At 47.2% G+C, this 19,201-nt stretch overlaps 2 protein-coding genes across 3 annotated transcripts; one reads left to right on the top strand and one right to left on the bottom strand.

Annotated features, from left to right (window-relative positions):
* Positions 1–785: 785 nt before the first annotated feature.
* LOC103636445 (serine/threonine-protein kinase SAPK4) lies at positions 786–6,816 on the bottom strand. Of its 2 annotated transcripts, none has more exons than XM_008658799.3 (9): positions 6,229–6,816; positions 6,025–6,099; positions 5,373–5,474; positions 5,238–5,291; positions 4,748–4,840; positions 4,561–4,653; positions 1,716–1,820; positions 1,514–1,612; positions 786–1,397 (listed from the first exon to the last, which is right to left on the bottom strand). In XM_008658799.3, the coding sequence occupies exons 1-9, from the start codon at positions 6,346–6,348 to the stop codon at positions 1,071–1,073; spliced, it is 1,068 nt and encodes a 355-aa protein (XP_008657021.1). In that variant the 5' UTR covers positions 6,349–6,816; the 3' UTR covers positions 786–1,070. The 2 variants fall into 2 exon arrangements, 1 of the variants encoding a protein (XP_008657021.1); XR_002264232.3 differs by having other exon boundaries at positions 880–1,397; positions 1,514–1,629; positions 6,229–6,684.
* Positions 6,817–10,686: 3,870 nt separating this feature from the next.
* Positions 10,687–15,854, top strand: LOC100382585 (uncharacterized). Its single transcript, NM_001175315.1, has 2 exons — positions 10,687–11,331; positions 15,471–15,854. The coding sequence occupies exons 1-2, from the start codon at positions 10,855–10,857 to the stop codon at positions 15,729–15,731; spliced, it is 738 nt and encodes a 245-aa protein (NP_001168786.1). The 5' UTR covers positions 10,687–10,854; the 3' UTR covers positions 15,732–15,854.
* The last annotated feature ends 3,347 nt before the right edge of the window (positions 15,855–19,201 follow it).

Genomic DNA, 19,201 nt, shown 5'->3' on the forward strand with positions numbered 1-19,201 from the left:
TACTTCTCGGGTATTTGCCGGATAGTGATCATCCTGTATTCTACTCATGTCCTATATCTGGATAATATTCGTATACAAAATTACTCGTATCCGGTGCCCGAAAAACCGGGTATTTTAAGTACCCGTATCCGGTACCTGCCGGATAATTCCGTCCCGTTTTCACCCTAGTCTGAATCTGGAGGTTGTCGGCGATGAAGTCTGCGAAGAAGGTGGTCCTCGCCACCACCCACCAACCTTGGCGGCCGCGAGGACCACGTAGCGCGGGCGCTCGGCGGCGAAGAAGGCCTCGACGTCGGCCTGGCAGGTCGAGGTCGGCGTGGGTCCGGACCGCGACGGAGGTGAAGCCGAGCGCGACGGGGCGCGTGAGAGAGATGAGATTGTGATCGCTAACACTGACCAGGCGATCATTAACCCAGAACACGAGTCTGAGATTAGGAAGTGGTCACTAGATGATGTCTTTGTTGTCATCTCAAAAGGTGACTGATTTCCAGGAGCGTCATTTTTTTTGGTGCAAGTGTATATTCTAATCCTAATTGAAATCATAACCGGACAAACATACTGATCCAAAGTTCCAAACAGTCGGCTATGTACATGTTAATTTCTAGCTTTCAATCAATCTTGGCACAAACAATTCCCCGTCTCCGATTGGAAATTTGTTGTAGCAAATAGTACAATGAAGAGTTTAGGAGAAGTAAATTGTAATCCTTTGAATTCCACATTAATTGTCAAATTCCAATGCAATTAATGTTGTAGACATGCAGCATGAGAGAGTATGTCCCACAGTGTAAAACTTCAAAGCGATCAACCAGCTATTATCCTCATTCCATATCTTATATCTATGCTGGATGCCATCGATCCCACTTAAACATGCGTGTGCAATGGACACAGACAGGTAGATGCTTCATATTTACCAACACAAGGACATGGTAGTCTGCCTCAGTGTATTGAATTATGTTACATGAAAATTGACCGAGCACAAGCAATTCAGAAGCCAAAACTGCATACATCCCACTGGATCCTTCAGATCAACAACAACAAGTTATCTACATGTAACTTTCTTCCACTAGCTTTCATATGTGAAGAGTGTCCATACGGAGTTCTCCGCTTGCATGGACCTCCTTCACCCTCCTATCGTATTCATCTTCCTCTAGTCTGTGTTCCTCTTCCTTCTCTTCTTCATCCGAATACTCAGCGCTCCACCCATAGCCTGATCTGGATGATTTCGGCATGGTCCTTGCATCACGAACTATCTTCATGATTTCTTCCGACGTTTGGTCTGAATAAGAAGGCACCTTGTTATCCCTCCTGTAGTACATGCCTTGTGCAGTCTCCGTGAGTTCCCGTGGTAGGTTCTTCAAAAACCATGGATGGCTCTTTATTTCCTTCATTGTGATTCTCTGGAGAATAGTCGTAAAAAAATAGTGCATCAATGTTTCAAAGCACCACACGTTTTACACTATCCCACATGTACCATGTCACCTCATGACTGTAATTTACAGGTTGAGATCATTACCCTCACTGGATTGGCAACAAAGATACGGGCAATAAGTTGCTGGCATTCCGTAGATATGTGGACATAATCTGGTATCTTGTACTGCACTTGCATTATTTGCTGCAGGCGAAGAGTGACTGGAATGAGGGTAAAGTGATGTTGAAAAAGAAAATAATAGCAGAAATTGGGTAAGATATCTAAAGTATTGGCGTATAGCATTCACCTGAATGGTCTTGCGTATATTCTTGGGGTCATCTGGGTCTTCAAATGGGTATGCTCCCACAAGCATGACGTAAAGAGTCACCCCACAGGACCATACGTCTGCAAGCTACATGAACAAGTACGACTGTAATCAATGAGTGGTGATGAATAGTCTGTTAGTTAAATATTAACAAATTTTATTAGGATAGAGTGAATTACAAGGTCAAGATATACATTTTCAGCAATAATCTGTTCCTTGCACTTGATAAGACTTACTGCTGTTTATATTTTGTGCTAAACTGGCAAAGCTTCGAAAAATCACTAATCCTACATGAGAATTTCTGAAGTGTCAAGACAAACTGATATTTGATTGATCGTGTGGCTTTCATGTGGTACAATATGTTCTGCTATTGCATTAAAAATAGAAAACATATAACCAGTATGCGGGTTGCTTGTGAGTAGTGACAAATCATGTCAGCATAAACCGTAACAAACTAAACCAAGGTTTTAAATAGCAGGCTAAGATATTTAGTGGCCTCCTCCAGAAGCCAAAAAAAAGCTTCATCATGATATAGGTGAAGCTATTTTATTTAGCGTTTTAAAAAATGGAAAGGAAGTTTAACGAACTCAGGAACACATGTCAAAAGCTCAAGGTGACATGTCACCATGGACATTAATTCATAACCATTCAATCAACCAGCTATAACTCACTTCTATAATCAACATTCATTATCCATTCAATCAAAAAATAAACTAACAATTATTCAATGGTTCATTGCATCATTCATTGAAGTAAAAATATAAGAGACATAGATTATAGTCATCTAGAGCAAAGAATGAATATTTTGACTCGATCAGAATTAGCAGTGCTAAAAGAATTTCACGGGTAAGACAAATAGTGTTGTTCAGTGGAGCTAAAGCATCGTTAGATGTAATAGCGAAACAATTGACAATATCGTAGTGGTGGTGATAGGGCCAGCGAAAATGTTATAGCATAGCTATAGCAGATTAGCGGCGCTATAGCAGGCTAGCTAGAACCATGAAGTTAACTCTAAAACCAAATACAAAATAAATCCATAATAATCAAAGGAACCAAATAGAATCTACAATGAAGTCAGAAGAAGAATCACCACCACTATGAACATATATTTTATGTTCAACAAGGAAATCAGAAGAAGCATCAAATTCAAAACATAAATAGAATCTACAATCTTGTTCAAGTTAGCACTATGACATATGCATGAAGATCAATGGTTGGCCAACTAGTTGTGGATGTATAAACTGCTATTAGAAATTTTCTTAAAAGGAAGTTGGTATACAAAAATTCCTCATATCAAACTTAATGCTAGCCATGAGAGCAGATTCCTATAATATGGAGTGAACTCGATTTTTTTTTTTTTTGCATGGCACCTGGACCGAGTGATGCACATGTTCATACTTCATAGGGGTATTCCTTATTGATGTAATTGTGATCCATGTCCATACTTCATAGTAGTTTTCCTATCTATTTAGTTGCACTTACTGTGTTCTGACAATTAAACTAGGGGGAAATGGTAGCAAATAAGACTGCAGAAACTTCGTCTTTATAAACTAGATAATAATGTGAAAGGGCATGTAGCCTAGTGGTTAAGGCTTCCGAGTAGCACCTACAAGACCCGGGTTCGATTTTATTCATGAACGAATTTTCTGGCTTGGTTAAAAAAATCTCCTTGTTGCGCCTTATCCGCTCTCGGATTACGATGTCTTGTGCGCCACCCTCCAGTCGGACCGTTGCAGAGTGGATGGTTGACGTCGGCCCGTTAGTGATGGGAGGCCAGAGTTCGGGGATTTTCTCGGCCGGGACTAATGTTTCGGTCTCTTCTTAATATAATACCGGGAGGGTGGCCTTTCCCTCCCCGGCCGAGTTTTTTAAACTAGTTAGTAATGAACCTACTAGAACCTATTTATTCATGACAATGTTGTTGACAGCAAATTAGAAGCTAAATTCCTCCATCCACAGTCCAAAGTTGAACTATTTTATAGGAACATGGAGAATCTGTAGGATGAGATCCTCCTTTTTGTGGATGTAGGTCATCAAATAGCCCCACTCCACTTTTCTGGTGTCAACATCCCTTGTAGTACATATTACCTCAATAAACCAAACAGAAAATGTTCCAGCACCTCATGCCGAAAATAACTCCTCATCCAAATTAGAAGCATTTATCAAGAGATTGTTGTTTCAGTGTGGCTACAGCTAAGAATGAAATGCACTATCAAAGAATAGTTGTGAAGTCCAGCTAGTTGCCGAACAAGACTGTACATCGACATCATGTGTCACAACTCACAACAAAGAGGTTTGGCGAATGCAATAGAATTATACAAACTTATTAGTTCATCATCTTAATAGTGACCTATTTGGCTCGACCAAAAACCACATAAACTTGCTGCAAAAGTACACAACTACTTGTTAAGATTAACAAATAAGCCTACATATCAGATATTTCCTAAGATTCTTCCTTGCGTATGCAGAATTTTAAAAGAACAACTTTTGTCACAGAATGATTGATCATTCAACCTGACTTTCCACTACACTGAGAAGCCAAGCATGTAACGTCACAATCATGGACAAATATGCCCCCACAAATGTGGTTGTGGTGGGGAAGTTTGATTACTATCATTTAATTTATGCACCTAAAACAAGTGGGTAAATCAGTACTGTTATGCTTACATTGCAAATCTTCAACATATGAAAGAGAGAGTAAGGCAAAAGGATACTTGCACAAAGTCATGAACAGTGTCTAGATGAAGATTGCAAGTGACCTAACAGAATATCCTGAAACAAAAAAAAACATGTAGTTCATGAAAGAATCAATGGGAGATAAGCTCACCTTTCCATCGTATTCGTGACGGGATAGCACCTCGGGTGCAATATATGCTGGTGTTCCCACAGCTGATTTGGGTCTTGAATGCAACACTGATGACTGTTACAGACATGGCAAAAGAATATTTAATGAAAATTTATAAAGATTTACCAAGTTGAGCATTGTAGTATTAACCATGGATCCATCAAACCACCTTGGAATAGCCAAAATCGCATATCTTAAGCCGTGGAGCTGGACTGCCATCCAAGAGAACATTCTCCAGCTTCAGATCTCTATGGCATATTTGCTGGTATTTGAAAATTTTGTCCTCAGAATAAATTATGGGAAATAACAATACACATACATGGTGATACAACAAGTGTGTTTTCTAAAAAAGGGAACATGTCAGGTGTAAACCAAACACTTGGTGCAAACCATGCAAGGAGTCAAAACAACCATCCCCCACCGTGCATCAACTTTCAAAATGACCCTTCCACAATTCCACCTCCCCTATATATTTTTTAATACACTCTTCCACCTCCACCAACATGTTGGTGTGCACGGTTTGCACCAAGTACTTGGTTTACACACCTGATATGTTTCCTTCTAAAAAATGATAAACAAGGTATGCAAGTCTTTTTGTTCTTAAAAGAGTAGATTGTGGCTTTGTTTGTCAAATGCACAGAAAATCCTCTGCTTCTTACCATGTAATGGCAGTAGCTCACGCCACAGATCAACTGCTGAAAGAAATACCGGGCCTGCATTAAGCAGAAAAAAATTAATTATGTACCACTCTTCCATCAGAACAATAACAAAAACTCAGGAACAAATTCCCAGACCTCATCCTCACTAAACCGCCCACGATCACAGATCTGATCGAAAAGCTCTCCACCTGCTGCGAACTCCATCACAATCATAAGATGTGTTGGTGTAAGTATCACCTGCAGAAGTTTTTCCCAAAACAATTAAAACCATGTGATTCAGAAAAAGAAAAAAGGAGGAGAAAAGCTACTACTGAAGCAAAAGAGTGGAGGCATAATCTGTTTTCCTCGTCCATTTAAAACTCACAACAATTCAAATAGAAGACTGCACCTTATAGCTTTGAGACTTGTGTGAACAATCTGAGACAGAAAGCATACAGCCTAACGAGTGTCTAAAACGGATGCATCCCTGACACTAAAACGCATATCGGATACGTAAGAAACACAAGGGCAATAGCCTAAAAGGAAGGGGCAAAGAACAGAGAAAAAACAGCAAAAGTTAGCACCGAATCAAACAGCAGCAATCAAAAGATTCCCCCACTATATGCAGTTAAGAGGAATCAGTCCCGAATTATAAGCTGCAATATATATTAAAAAGTCCTTTATCCGTCACCCTTTGAAGCTGCTCCCTAATAACACTAAAACGGCATCAAACACCCAGTGACAAAAATAAAAAGCGAAAGGAAATGATCAAGCGGGCAATTAACCGTTTCAGTCCACAATGACGAACCTCCTTGAAGCGAATAATGTTAGGATGGCGCAGGGAGCGGTGGTTGATGATCTCCCTGTACACATTCTCGTCAATCTGCACAGCACAGATCTCAAAACTAGCGAAATTAGAAGGAACTCAGTTGCAGTCCATCCAGACCCAGTAATTAATCCACCACCAAACCGCAACGAAGTATAAGAAACGAACAAAACAAAAACAACGAACCCGGTAGCCGCGCTCGATGCACTTGACTGCGACGAGCTCCCGGGTCTCGCTGTTGCGCATCAGGCGCGCCACCCCGAAGTTCCCCGACCCGATGTCCCGCACCGCCTCGTACTTGTCCATACGTACCTCCTCCGGCCGCCCCCGGCTAGCCCAGCCCCGCGCGTTCTCCCTCCGTCCGGGAGCAACCTGTGCGGGCTCTGCTGCCGTTGCCTGCTCGCACAAGGGCGGAGGAGAAGCGGGACGGTACGTGGTACGGCGGCGGCGGCGGCGGCGGAGGGTTTGTGGGTTTGCGTTGCGGCGGTTGCGCCTCGGCGGACGGTGGGTCGGTGCGTGTGCGTGAGGCGATCGGGGATTTTATAGTGGTGGACTGGTGGGTGGTAGGAGCGCAGGGTGGGGGCCTGCCGCGCCAGCGTGTGCGAGACTGCGAGGTGAAGGAGGGAAGGGGAGGACCGGAGGACAGGGACGGGGAGGAGGCCGGAGGGGATGTCGGGTGGGCCCGCCGTCGGTGTCCGTGACCGCACCCGGAAGCGGGGGGCATCCGTGCCTGGCTGGCTGCGATTCGCCGTCGGATCCGACGTGTGAGCCCCCGTTTCGCCTGAACCGGGGTATGCGTTCTTCTTTATTATCGCAGACTCAGACAAAGCTTCTTTTACAGCGATGCTTCTTTTGGTTTGCTTATTTCTGTCGGATTGTTTGGGAGCAAGAGTAACGAAGAAAATTGAAGGAGCTAAAATCTACCACTATTTAATTTTAAATAATGAGGGATTTTAGCACCTCACTTCTCTTTATTCCACTTGCTTCTAAACAAGTTTATGAAAGTGAATGGTGGGCTGGGGTTCTTCGCTTGGAAACCCAGAACGAGGCTCTTCTAATCAAATTCTTGCATAAATTTTTCAATAACAGTGACTTACCCTGGGTGCATCTCGTCTGGAATAAATACTATTTGTCATGTGGTCTCCCTGGTCATAGAAACATTGGTTCTTTCTGGTAGAAGAGCATGATCAAGCTTCTTCCTAACTTTAAGGGACTGGCACTCCCTGCTATTGGCAATGGCAGATCAATTTCGTTCTGGGAAGATCAGTGGAGTCAGAGCTTCCCGAGGCAAAATTTCCCAGAGTTATTCTCTTTTGTCAAAAACACAAAGTTGACTATTAGATAGGCTAAAGAGCAGGAGCAGTTTGATGGTTTTTTTCATTTGTCTATCTCTGAACAAGCGTATGATCAATACCTGGAGCTGCAGGTGTCTTGGGAACAAATTGCCCTCAGTAACGCCCACGACCGTTGGCGGTACATTTGGGGATCTGACAAATTCTCCTCTCAAAAAGCTTACAGATTTTTTATGGGCCAGACGCAGGTTCACCCTATCTACAGACTCTTATGGAAAAGCAAATGTCAGCCTAAGCATAGAGTCTTCTATTGGTTGTGGCTTAAAAATAGGCTAAATACTAGAGATATGCTGAGAAGGAGAAACATGGAGCTGGATTCTTATTCTTGCGAGAACTGCCTATGGCAAAGAGAGGAGGCTCTCTATCATCTGTTCCTCAGATGCAATTTCGCGAAAGCCCGCTGGAACTCAATTGGCATAACCCCACCCAGAATTTCTAATCCTGAGGAGGCATCAGCGAACCTTAATCGCCAGCTTAACGTCCCCTTCTTTATGGAGATTATTATTCTCATGACATGGAGCATCTGGAAAAGCCGAAACGAGTGGCTGTTTTCAAACAAAGATCCTTCGGTACATCGCTGTACACAGGAATTCAGTAAGGAGCTGCGGTTGATCATGCACAGAGCGCGGGGGAACTTTGACACCTCTATCCCGAATTGGCTGAGTCTGTGGCAGACATAGGAGTAGTGCTTTTTAATCCACTGCATTTTAACTTTTGTAAAAAGACTAAGTTGTAACGTTTTCTTTTCACTTCTTTAATAAAATTCTCAGTAGGGCCCTCCCCCTCCTGGTTCTTCAAAAAAAAAACAAGTTTAGGAGTATTATCTTAGTTCTTGAATATTTGTATCTGATAAATTAAAACATGATAAATAAAAAAGGAACTAATATGTGGTTTCATCATATATTTCATTATATACTCATCACAACCTCACACAATAGCTCGACCATATACTATTTCTAAATCATTATACACTGTGATTCTAAGAGCGGGTATTCGACCATCTCTAACTGTTGGAGTACATATGATAATTCACCCTTAAAAAAATTTAGCTCACCTGTAATAACTAATTTTTGGGGAAACTTTTAAAATCTTTCTGAAGTTGGTCGAATAGAAATTATAGATAAGGTGAATAGGTGATGAATGTGGGGGTGGTGGGAGAAGGCCTTCATGTGAGTGCATATGACAGTGCCGGCTTCAATTCAAGCCCATGGGATGGTTCGTGAATCAGGCTGAACTTTTTCAATTAAAATAACACAAATAACGGCTTGATAAGCTTGGATAGGCTTGGCTAAGCTAAGGCTAGATCCATCACTGGGTGCTTTTAGCAATCTTGTCGACTCCTATAAGGCCAGTTATTGCGTTCTAGTTTTTTATTATTATTGCAACGATGCTAGTTAAAGAAAAAGAAACTACACGCCGCTCTGATTGAATGCACCGATCGATTGATTTCCGATTCATATTCGCCACCCATCATCCATGGACCAATCATAAGCTGCACATGAAGGTCCAAGAGCCTAGATATGATCTTATATTGCTCGCTCTCTGTTCTTTTTATTTAACATAGTTTTGTCTCCTAAATTATTGAACAACCATTTATTCCATATCATTTTTTTATATTTATAAATCTATAATAATGGATAGTATGTTTGATTACAAATCTAACTATACCAATTTTATATTGTATTAACTATAAATACTAGTCAAATTATTGATAACAAATTCAAAAACTAATTTTCGGTAGTCGTGTGCGCTTTATAAAAGAGGAATAGTACGCTGAGAAAAAGGGGCATCGATTGCTGCTGCTGCTGCCACCACCTACAGCCTCTCTCTTTCCCGTCTGTTCCCTTCCCTGGAAAACACGGCGGGGCGCCGCCAAATCATGGAGCCGGCGCTATCGTTCGACGCCATGCCGCCACCATGTGAGAGCGTGTACGTCCGCGGCGGCGGACCACCGTTATTAACCGGACACTCAAGGTATAATTGGTAGTAATTGCTACACTGTATCGCAATCAAAAAAATCGGTACACTGTATTAGGGCGGCGACACGCAGGTTCTGTGCATATCTTGCTCACAGATAACGGGCATAACTTAGTCCTTAGCCGTTTGCGTGTCGCGCGGCGCGTAGTAGCCCGTGTGTGGGTGTGGCCGTGCCAAATGGTGGCATGGGCTGGTACGTACGCCGCGCAACTGCACGTCTCCTTCGATCGGCCAGTCAATTCAGGCGGGGTGGGGAGGGACGGCCGGACCATGACGTGCGCGCGCGCGGCAAGTCCAGGTGACCTGCCGAGTGCCGACTCCTTCCGGGGAGGTTGATGTGCGCATAAAGCCTGCGCTTGACGGTGGCAGGCGTGACCGTCCGGTCCAGAATCCAGTCTCCTTCCCTGCTTGCCGAGCCCTCGAGATCGGCTGACTGAGTTGTACCTGTACGTGCGTGCGTGTGGCCAATTGACCTTCAGCGGGGTGCGTCAGGGGGCAGTGATGTGGACTTCGCAGTCTTCGCTTGTGTAGTATAGTCGTAGTTTTATTCCTGTATATTTGCTTGCATGCAGGGGGTGGGGTGGGTGGTGGCTGGCGGTGAGCCGGTGAGAGGCGTGGCCGCGTGTGGCGTGTGCCAGCGAATGAAGATCTTTTGCAACCGTGAATTAGACCGATGCTAACTAACGCCGTAACAATGTTAGCATCAAATATCATATATATATATATATATATATATATATTAAAATATAGATTTGGTCTAATTGTTCGGATACCCGTTTTCATCTCTATTCTAACTAGCATCAAATATCCGATGTGATTGAGATTAAAGTTGAGTAGTACACAGAACCAAACAACAGACAGGCAGACATGATAACTTGGACCTCAACTGGCTTCCTCCACATTCGTCGCGACCTCAATTGGCTTCCTATTACATTTACATCACATTGGATTTTTGTATCTGGTGCACTAGTTTTTGCATCATATAATTAACCCTTGTATTTACACCAACAACACACGTACATTCAAATATCGAATAGTGTCAACAATGAGAGTATGGATTCCCCTACAGTCAGCCGAGGCGTACCAAACGGCGAACCGGAAGCAGCTCCAGTTGTCCGCACACGCCGTGTCTGTCGCGCCAACGTCCGTCAGCAAGGACCAGAGTGGGTGCAGTGAGTCGGCATATTGGTGTTGGGTCTGAGCCTGCGTGCTCCCGTGCGTAAGTGGCTGTCTTAAGTACTAGCGTAGCCGAAAGAGACGGTATGCATTTTGTAAGGAAAACTTAGTATCCTGGAATAGAACTCCTCTGGTTCTCCTATTCTTCTCCTCCTCCTTCCAGGTTGCTAACAGAGTGGTATCAAAGACACCTTTCCTTGGCCGTCCGCCATGGCTTCTCCACCCATCGATTCAGCCCTCACGCTCGCCCTCGAACACCAAACCCGCTCCCTGTTGTCCGAGTTGGACAAACGGTTGTCCGCCATGGATGTCAAGTGGGAATCCCGTGTCGGAGAGCTTGAATCTCAGGTCTCTGCATCCAGCCGCCGCCTGGATTCCGTCACCACCGACCTCCGTGCGGATGTGGAGATCCAGTTCTCCTCAGCCGCCGATCACCTCCACCAGATCGAAGCTGACGTCAAAACTCGCGTCGCCGCCCTCCAATCGACTATGCACGTCTTCGAGCTGTGGCGCCCTCGCGTGGAGGCATCGGTCGAGTCCCTCCACTCCTCCGTCGATTCGATCCGCGCCGAGGTCTCCAAGATGGGGATCCGCTGGTCCACCGACGCCCGTGTGGATGGATCTGGACAACCCGGTCTCCTCGGTGCGCACGGGTCTGGATCCGGAAGGGTCCCTGCTCCTGAAGAACCTCCAGATCGCCCACGTTTTGGGTCCTGCTTCGAGAATTACTACCGGGATAGTGGGCACGTGCACCCCGGTGCCGACGCTCACTACCCGGTCACGGGTATGTGGAGCTCCCCTCACTCGCCCTCATTTTCATTCAACGCTCATTGTGGCCATAGTCAGGGTGATTGGGGTCAGCGTGGCCCACTTAGCCGTCACTGTGGGGGGTTACCTAAATTAAATTTCCCTACGTTTGATGGTACCTACCCTAAGCTCTGGCAAAAGCGTTGCGAAGATTACTTTGAGATGTATGCTACTGAGACTTTTGTCTGGGTTAAGGTCTCCACCATGCACTTTGTGGGTGCTGCGGCTCGATGGTTACAGTCCATTGAACCGCGTCTTCCGTCCATGTCATGGCGCCAATTTTGTCAAGCTATCCATGATAGGTTCGGCAGGGAGCAACACGAACTTGTTATTCGCAAACTCTTCCACATTAAGCAGACCTCCACAGTCCAAGACTATGTTGATCGTTTTTCAGAGTTAGTTGATTTGTTAGTCACATATGAACACACAACAGACCCGTTATACTATACCATGAAATTCATTGATGGGTTGAGGGATGACATCAAATCTGTGATTCTTGTACAACGTCCTGGCGATCTCGATACTGCCTGCTCCTTGGCTTTATTGCAGGAAGCTGGGGACTCGTCTCGGCGTCCGGATCCTGTTCATGGCGATTCATCTTATGCTGGCCGTTCGTCGTGGAAGTCGGCTGTTCCACAGTCTGCTCGCTGGGATCCATCGCGCGGTTTGGCTCCAGAATCCTCCAAAACTCCAACTCAGCCAGCGCCAACAATTGATTCCAAAGTGGCTTCTCTTCGTTCATATCGGCGTGCCAGTGGATTATGCCAGTATTGTGCTGAAAAGTGGAACAAGGGCCATAAATGTTCTCCAACTGTTCAACTACATGCAGTCCAAGAGATGTGGGAACTCTTTGATCATGACCAGTCAGATACTGATCCTGATTTCCAAGATTCATCAGACCAGTTCGCAGTAATGTTGTCCCAGGCAGCCATTTCAACCCCAGCCAAGGCCCAAGCATTCAGACTTCAAGGCTGTTTGCAAGGCGTGGAATTGTTGATGCTTCTTGACTCTGGCAGTTCACATTGTTTTCTGAACACCAACAGCGTTGCGGCAATCACTGGCCTTACTCTTGTGTCGACTCCGCTAATGGTCACCGTAGCCAATGGTGAGGTCCTTACATGCACTTCAGAGCTGGTGGAAGCAGACTGGACTTTACAGGGTGTCCCGTTTCGCACAACATTCAAGTTACTGTCCTTACCTCACTATGACGCAATCCTTGGTATGGATTGGCTACAGCAGTTCAGCCCAATGTTGATAGATTGGAAGAACAAATGGCTGTCTATACCATTTCAAGATCAGCTTATTGTCCTGCGTGATTGTCAGTCATTGGTTCCTGCTGGTTCGTTGTTGGAAATCCGTTCCGTGTCCTCGACATCGACACCACAACATTTATTTTCAGCCACGACTTCTGCTGTTCCTGAGCCGGTTCGTTCCTTGCTGCAACAGTTTGATGCCTTGTTTCAACCTCCTACAACGTTGCCACCGAGCCGTGCATGTGATCACTCCATTCCATTAGTGGATGGTGCTCGCCCAGTTAATATACGACCTTATCGGTTGTCCCCTGCACTGAAGGACGAAGTGGAATCCCAAGTGGCTGAAATGCTTCAAAATGGCATAATTCAAAACAGTTCCAGTGCCTTTTCCTCGCCTGTCCTCATGGTCAAGAAAAAGGACAATTCATGGAGGTTCTGTGTCGATTATAGGCACTTGAATGCCCTCACAGTTAAATCTAAGTACCCAGTTCCCATCATCGATGAATTATTGGATGAACTAGCTGGCGCCTGTTGGTTCTCTATATTGGATTTGCGAGCTGGATTCCATCAAATATTGCTCAAGCCTGGGGAAGAGTACAAAACAGCATTTCAAACCCACACAGGACACTATGAATTCCGGGTCATGGCATTCGGTCTCACTGGGGCGCCTGGCACATTTCAAAAAGCCATGAATCATACTTTGGCTCCTCTTCTTCGTAAATGCACTATTGTGTTCTTTGATGATATTTTAGTCTACAGCCGCTCCCTTCAAGACCACTTCACTCACCTACAACAAGTATTCGAGCTGCTGTCGTCTGATCACTGGAAGATTAAAATGTCTAAGTGCAGTTTCGCTCAGCCCCAAGTAACTTACTTAGGCCACATTATCAGCTCAGCCGGTGTCGCTACCGACCCAGCAAAGATCCAAGCTATTGTGGCATGGCCTGTTCCCAAGTGTGTGAAGGAATTGCGGAGCTTCCTAGGACTCTCTGGATATTACAGAAAATTCATACGGCATTACGGCGTGATCTGCCAACCCCTGACAGCACTGTTAAAAAAGGGCGCTCTGTACGTTTGGACAGCTGATCATGATACTGCATTCTGCACTCTCAAACAAGCGATGTCATCGGCTCCGGTGTTGGCTCTACCAGATTTTAATGTCATATTTCAGATTGAAACTGATGCCAGCGCCAATGGTGTAGGGGCTGTTCTTTCACAGCAAGGTCACCCTCTGGCATTCCTGAGTAAGGCCCTTGGAGTTAAATCTCGTGGTCTCTCGACTTATGAAAAAGAGTATCTAGCTGTCCAACAATGGCGTGCTTACCTTCAACACCAGAAATTCGTGATTATAACTGACCACAAAAGTCTATCACAATTAAATGAGCAACGTCTCCATACTCCTTGGCAGCACAAAGTGTTCACCAAATTATTGGGCCTTCAATATAGAGTGCAGTATCGTCCAGGGACAGAAAACCGGGCAGCTGACGCCCTCTCGCGCTATGGTCCTGCTGAAATCAATGCGGTTTCTGTTGTTATCCCTCAATGGCTGACTGATATCCAACAGACTTACGATTCGGACAGCAAGACTAAAGAGTTAGTGGCTAAACTAGCTATCGATCCAGCAGCTGTTGCCCACTTCTCACTGAAGGATGGTCTGATCCGTTACAAGAACCGTCTTTGGATAGGCGAGGATCCCCACCTCCAGGCTAAGATTGTTTCAGCACTGCATTCCTCTCCGATCGGTGGTCACTCTGGTGTGCCGGTTACCTACAGCCGTGTCAAAAGCATATTTGCGTGGAAGAATATGAAGTCGTTCGTCCGTTCATTTGTGCAGCAATGTCAGATTTGCCTGCAAGCCAAACCTGACAGGGCAGCTTATCCTGGTAAGCTCCAACCATTACCTGTTCCACCCTCTGCCTGGCACACCATCTCCATGGATTTCGTGGAAGGGTTACCTCGTTCTGGCTCGTGGGACTGCATCCTTGTTGTTGTTGACAAGTTCTCCAAATTTGGCCATTTTGTTCCATTATCTCATCCATATACAGCACACTCTGTTGCGCAGCTGTTCCTATCTCACATATACAGGCTCCATGGTTTTCCAGCGGCCATTGTATCTGACAGAGACCCCATCTTCACCAGCGCCTTTTGGCGTCAGCTGTTCCAACTGGCTGGTACGGAATTACGCCTCAGTTCCTCCTATCACCCCCAGTCAGATGGTCAGACAGAGCGTCTGAACCAATGCTTGGAAACGTTCCTGCGATGCTTTGTCAGCGCGTGTCCTAAAAAGTGGTCCTCTTGGCTGCCAGCAGCTGAATATTGGTATAACACAAGTCTGCATTCAGCTTTGGGTTGTTCTCCGTTTGAAGTGCTTTATGGCCGCAAGCCACGTTCCTTGGGTCTTTCTTTTGATGCTGCTGCCCCAGTTGCCCTGTCAGCCTGGTTACAAGAAAGATCTGTGATGCAAAATCTCATCCACCAGCACCTTATTCGCGCCCAAACTCGGATGAAAAAACAGGCAGATAAACACCGCTCTGAACGCTCCTTCTCAGTTGGCGATTGGGTTTACATGAAGCTCCAACCCTACGTCCAGTCTTCAGTGCTTCCACGTGCCCACCAAAAACTCAGTTACAAGTTCTTTGGCCCTTATCGAGTGGCCAACAGGGTCGGTTCAGTGGCCTACCGATTGGAACTCCCAAATTCCAGCAGGATTCATCCCGTCGTTCATGTCTCCCAACTGAAGCTGGCAAAAGGTTTCTCGGGCTCTGCTACTTCTTCCTTACCGGATGAACTGCCAGAGTTCAGCATACCACTCCGTATTTTGCAGACTCGTGGCTTTGCTAAAGGTAAACGCTTTGTGAAACAGGTTCTGGTGCAGTGGTCCAACCTTCCTACTGAGTTAGCCACATGGGAAGACCAAGACAACCTGAGGCAATGTTATCCTTTTGCTCCTGCTTGGGGGCAAGCAGGATTCCAAGGGGGGGAAAATGTCAACAATGAGAGTATGGATTCCCCTACAGTCAGCCGAGGCGTACCAAACGGCGAACCGGAAGCAGCTCCAGTTGTCCGCACACGCCGTGTCTGTCGCGCCAACGTCCGTCAGCAAGGACCAGAGTGGGTGCAGTGAGTCGGCATATTGGTGTTGGGTCTGAGCCTGCGTGCTCCCGTGCGTAAGTGGCTGTCTTAAGTACTAGCGTAGCCGAAAGAGACGGTATGCATTTTGTAAGGAAAACTTAGTATCCTGGAATAGAACTCCTCTGGTTCTCCTATTCTTCTCCTCCTCCTTCCAGGTTGCTAACAAATAGCGTGTGGACCGCAACGTATAACGGAATTTCACATGAAGATGTAGCTGAAATCTTTTCGAAGGATGTTGAAGGTAAGAGCCAATCTCGGCCATGGGTACGTACGTTTGGTATCCGTGTGTTTGGTTTCTTAGATGTACGCGCCCAGGTTCGTGGCATCCGTTGACCGAGGAAGTGCACCTGTTCGGTTGACTGTGTGATGGAGCTCTGAACTACACGCGCGAATACAAAGTAAGCCATTTTAGGAGACATGGGTTGCATGCGCGGAGATGTGAGTGAGGTCCCGTATCCCACCATGCAGGCTTGGATGGGACTGCACGTCTGCATCGGAAAACCAAACACATAGTATATGTTCGCATAATCTCGCACAGCTACTCCTGCTATATAATTAGGCTTAAAGGTTAGACGATCAGACATTAGTTAAGGCTTAAAGCATGAAAGTTGTGATCCTATTGCTTTAGGCTCCAATCACACTCCCGGTCCCGGGCCCGGCCTACCCGTCCATAGACACACAAAAAGTAAGATAGGCCCATTTATACATGAGCTTCGTCGTTATCCATAATCACTTTGCCAGGCAAAATAGTTAGAGCAGAAACAGAGTAGAGTAACAGAAGAGAGCGCTGAGCGCATGGCTCCTCGGAGAAATGCAGTTCGGATCGAATACGGACGGTTATCAATGAAATCATATTTGTTTTCATATTTTTAGTCAGATTCGAATTCGAATACGGATAGCTTCGAATACGAATACAAATACGGATGTTCTCGAATACAAATACGGATAGTCGTGGATCAAATACGGAGCTAATCGGACACGGATAGCGTCGGTAACGAATATTTTTGTCGGATATCGTGTAAGACATCATTCCACACATATCATAGTTGTAATCATTTAGCCCCTCCTTTAGTCCAAACATTTTTTAGGATTATATGTGCACATATGCTACACCTCCATAAAAATCCATGAATTTCTAAGGCTATTTTGAGTATTAATAATTTCTTTATGTAGAAAATCATTAAAATGCAATTAAATTCATAAAATATTGATGTCGGCGTTTCGACCCCGGGGGTCCCTGGACCGACGAGTAAATTGTCGTTGCGTGTCCCAGCCCAGATGAGTCGGCGCGAGACGGGACACAAAGGGGGGAGAACAGTAAGGGGAACCCGCGGCCTTCGTGTTGTCCTGCGCCCAGGGCGGATGGATGCGCTTGCAGTAGGGGGTTACAAGCGTTCGCGTGGGAGAGAGCGAGAGCGAGAGCCTTATGCGTCGGCCCGTTCTCCCGCGCGGCCAACCTTTTCGTACGAGAGCCCTGGACCTTCCTTTTATAGGCGTAAGGAGAGGGTCCAGGTGTACAATGGGGGTGTAGCAGTGTGCTAACGTGTCTAGCAGAGAGGAGCTAGAGCCATAAGCACATGCCGTCGTGGCAGTCGGAGAGGTTTTGGCACCCTGTTCATGTGATGTCGTGGCCGTCGGAGGAGCGCTTGGGCCCTGTGGAAGGACAGCTGTCGGGGCTGTCGAATTCTTGCTGACGTCTCCTTGCTTCCGTAATGGGTTGAGAGCCACCGTCATCATGGAGCACACGGGGCGCCATCAATATTTGTTTACCGGGGCGAGCCAGATGGGACGCCGGTCTTGTTCCCCGTAGCCTGAGCTAGCTAGGGGTAGGGTAATGATGGCCCCCTGTGACGTGGTCGGTCCGAGCCCGAGTTTGGGCGAGGTGGCGATCCCTCTAAGGTCGAGGTTGAGTCCGAGCCCTGGGGTCGGGCGAGGCGGAGTTCATCGTCTTCCGGGGCCGAGGCTGAGTCCGAGCCCTAGGGTCGGGCGAGGCGGAGTCCATCGTCTTCCGGAGCCGTGGTTGAGTCCGAGCCCTGGGGTCGGGCGAGACGGAGTCCATCATCTTCCGAGTCGTGGTTGAGTCTGAGTCGTAGGGTCGGGCAAGGCAAAGTCCATCTTCCAAGGCCGAGACGGGGGCCGAACCCTGGGGTCGGGCGAGGCGGAGCTTCCTATGTCACCCGAGGCTGGACTTAGCCGCTGTCGACCTCACTCTGGCGAGTGACACGGCAGTCGGAGCAGGGCAGGCGGCGCTGTATTCCTGTCAGGTCGGTCAGTGGAGCGGCAAAGTGACTGCGGTCACTTCGGCTCTGTCAACTGAAGAGCGCGCGTCAGGATAAGGTGTCAGGCGGTCCTTGCATTAAATGCTCCTGCGATACGGTCGGTTGGCGTGACGATCTGTCCAAGGTTGCTTCTCTGCGAAGACTGGGCCTCGGGCGAGCCGAAGGTGTGTCCGTTGCTTGAGGGGGCCCTCGGGCGAGACGTGAATCCTCCAGGGTCGGATGCCTTTGCCCGAGGCTGGGCTCGGACGAGGCGAGATCGTGTCCCTTGAGTGGACTGAGCCTTGACCTTAATCGCGCCCATCAGGCCTTTGCAGCTTTGTGCTGATGGGGGTTACCAGCTGAGATTAGGAGTCTTGGGGGTACCCCTAATTATGGTCCCCGACAGTAGCCCCCGAGCCTCGAAGGGAGTGTTGATACTCGCTTGGAGGCTTTTGTCGCACTTTTTTGCAAGGGGACCGGCCTTTCTCGGTTGCGTTTCGTTCCGGTGGGTGCGCGCGAGCGCACCCGCTGGATGTAGCCCCCGAGGCCTCGGAGGAGTGGTTTGACTCCTTCGAGGTCTTAGCGCGTTTCGTGATGCTTCGGCCGGTCTGGTTATTCCCTCATGCGAACTGGCCATAGCCCGGGTGCATAGTCGGGTCCCAAGTTCTCAGGTTGGTATGTTGACGTTGTCAACGGTTTGGCCGGAGCCGGGTTTGCGAGAGCAGCCCCCGAGCCTCCGCACAGAGCGAGAGGACGGTCAAGGACAGACTCGGCTTTTTTCATACGCCCCTGCGTCGCCTTTCCGCAAGGAGGAGGGGGGAAAGCGCCATGTTGCCCTCGGAGGGCGCCGAACATGGTGTCTCGAGTGAGTTGCTAGCGGGTGATCCGAGTGGACGCCCGTGCCCCATTCGTTAGGGGTCGGCTAGTGGCCCGGAGGCGCGCTCCAAAAGTACCTGCGGGTGATTCGCCGGACCCGGTCCCCTTTTGATGGGGTTCGAGGGCTCGATGCCTCCCTCTGGTGGGATTCCGTTACAAAATCGTTCCCGTCGGTCTCGGAAATGTCCTAGGGTACCTCGGGAGCGTAGCCCGAGCCTTGGTTATGTATCGAACGTACCCAGGGTCATCCCTCGCTCTGCGTGCTCTGAGGCGGCTGTCGAACCCTTCGGAGGCCAGCCTACGAACCCCTGATCAGTAGTGGGCGCGG

This window comes from Zea mays, chromosome 8 (assembly GCF_902167145.1).
Source record: "Zea mays cultivar B73 chromosome 8, Zm-B73-REFERENCE-NAM-5.0, whole genome shotgun sequence".
NCBI lineage: Eukaryota > Viridiplantae > Streptophyta > Magnoliopsida > Poales > Poaceae > Zea > Zea mays.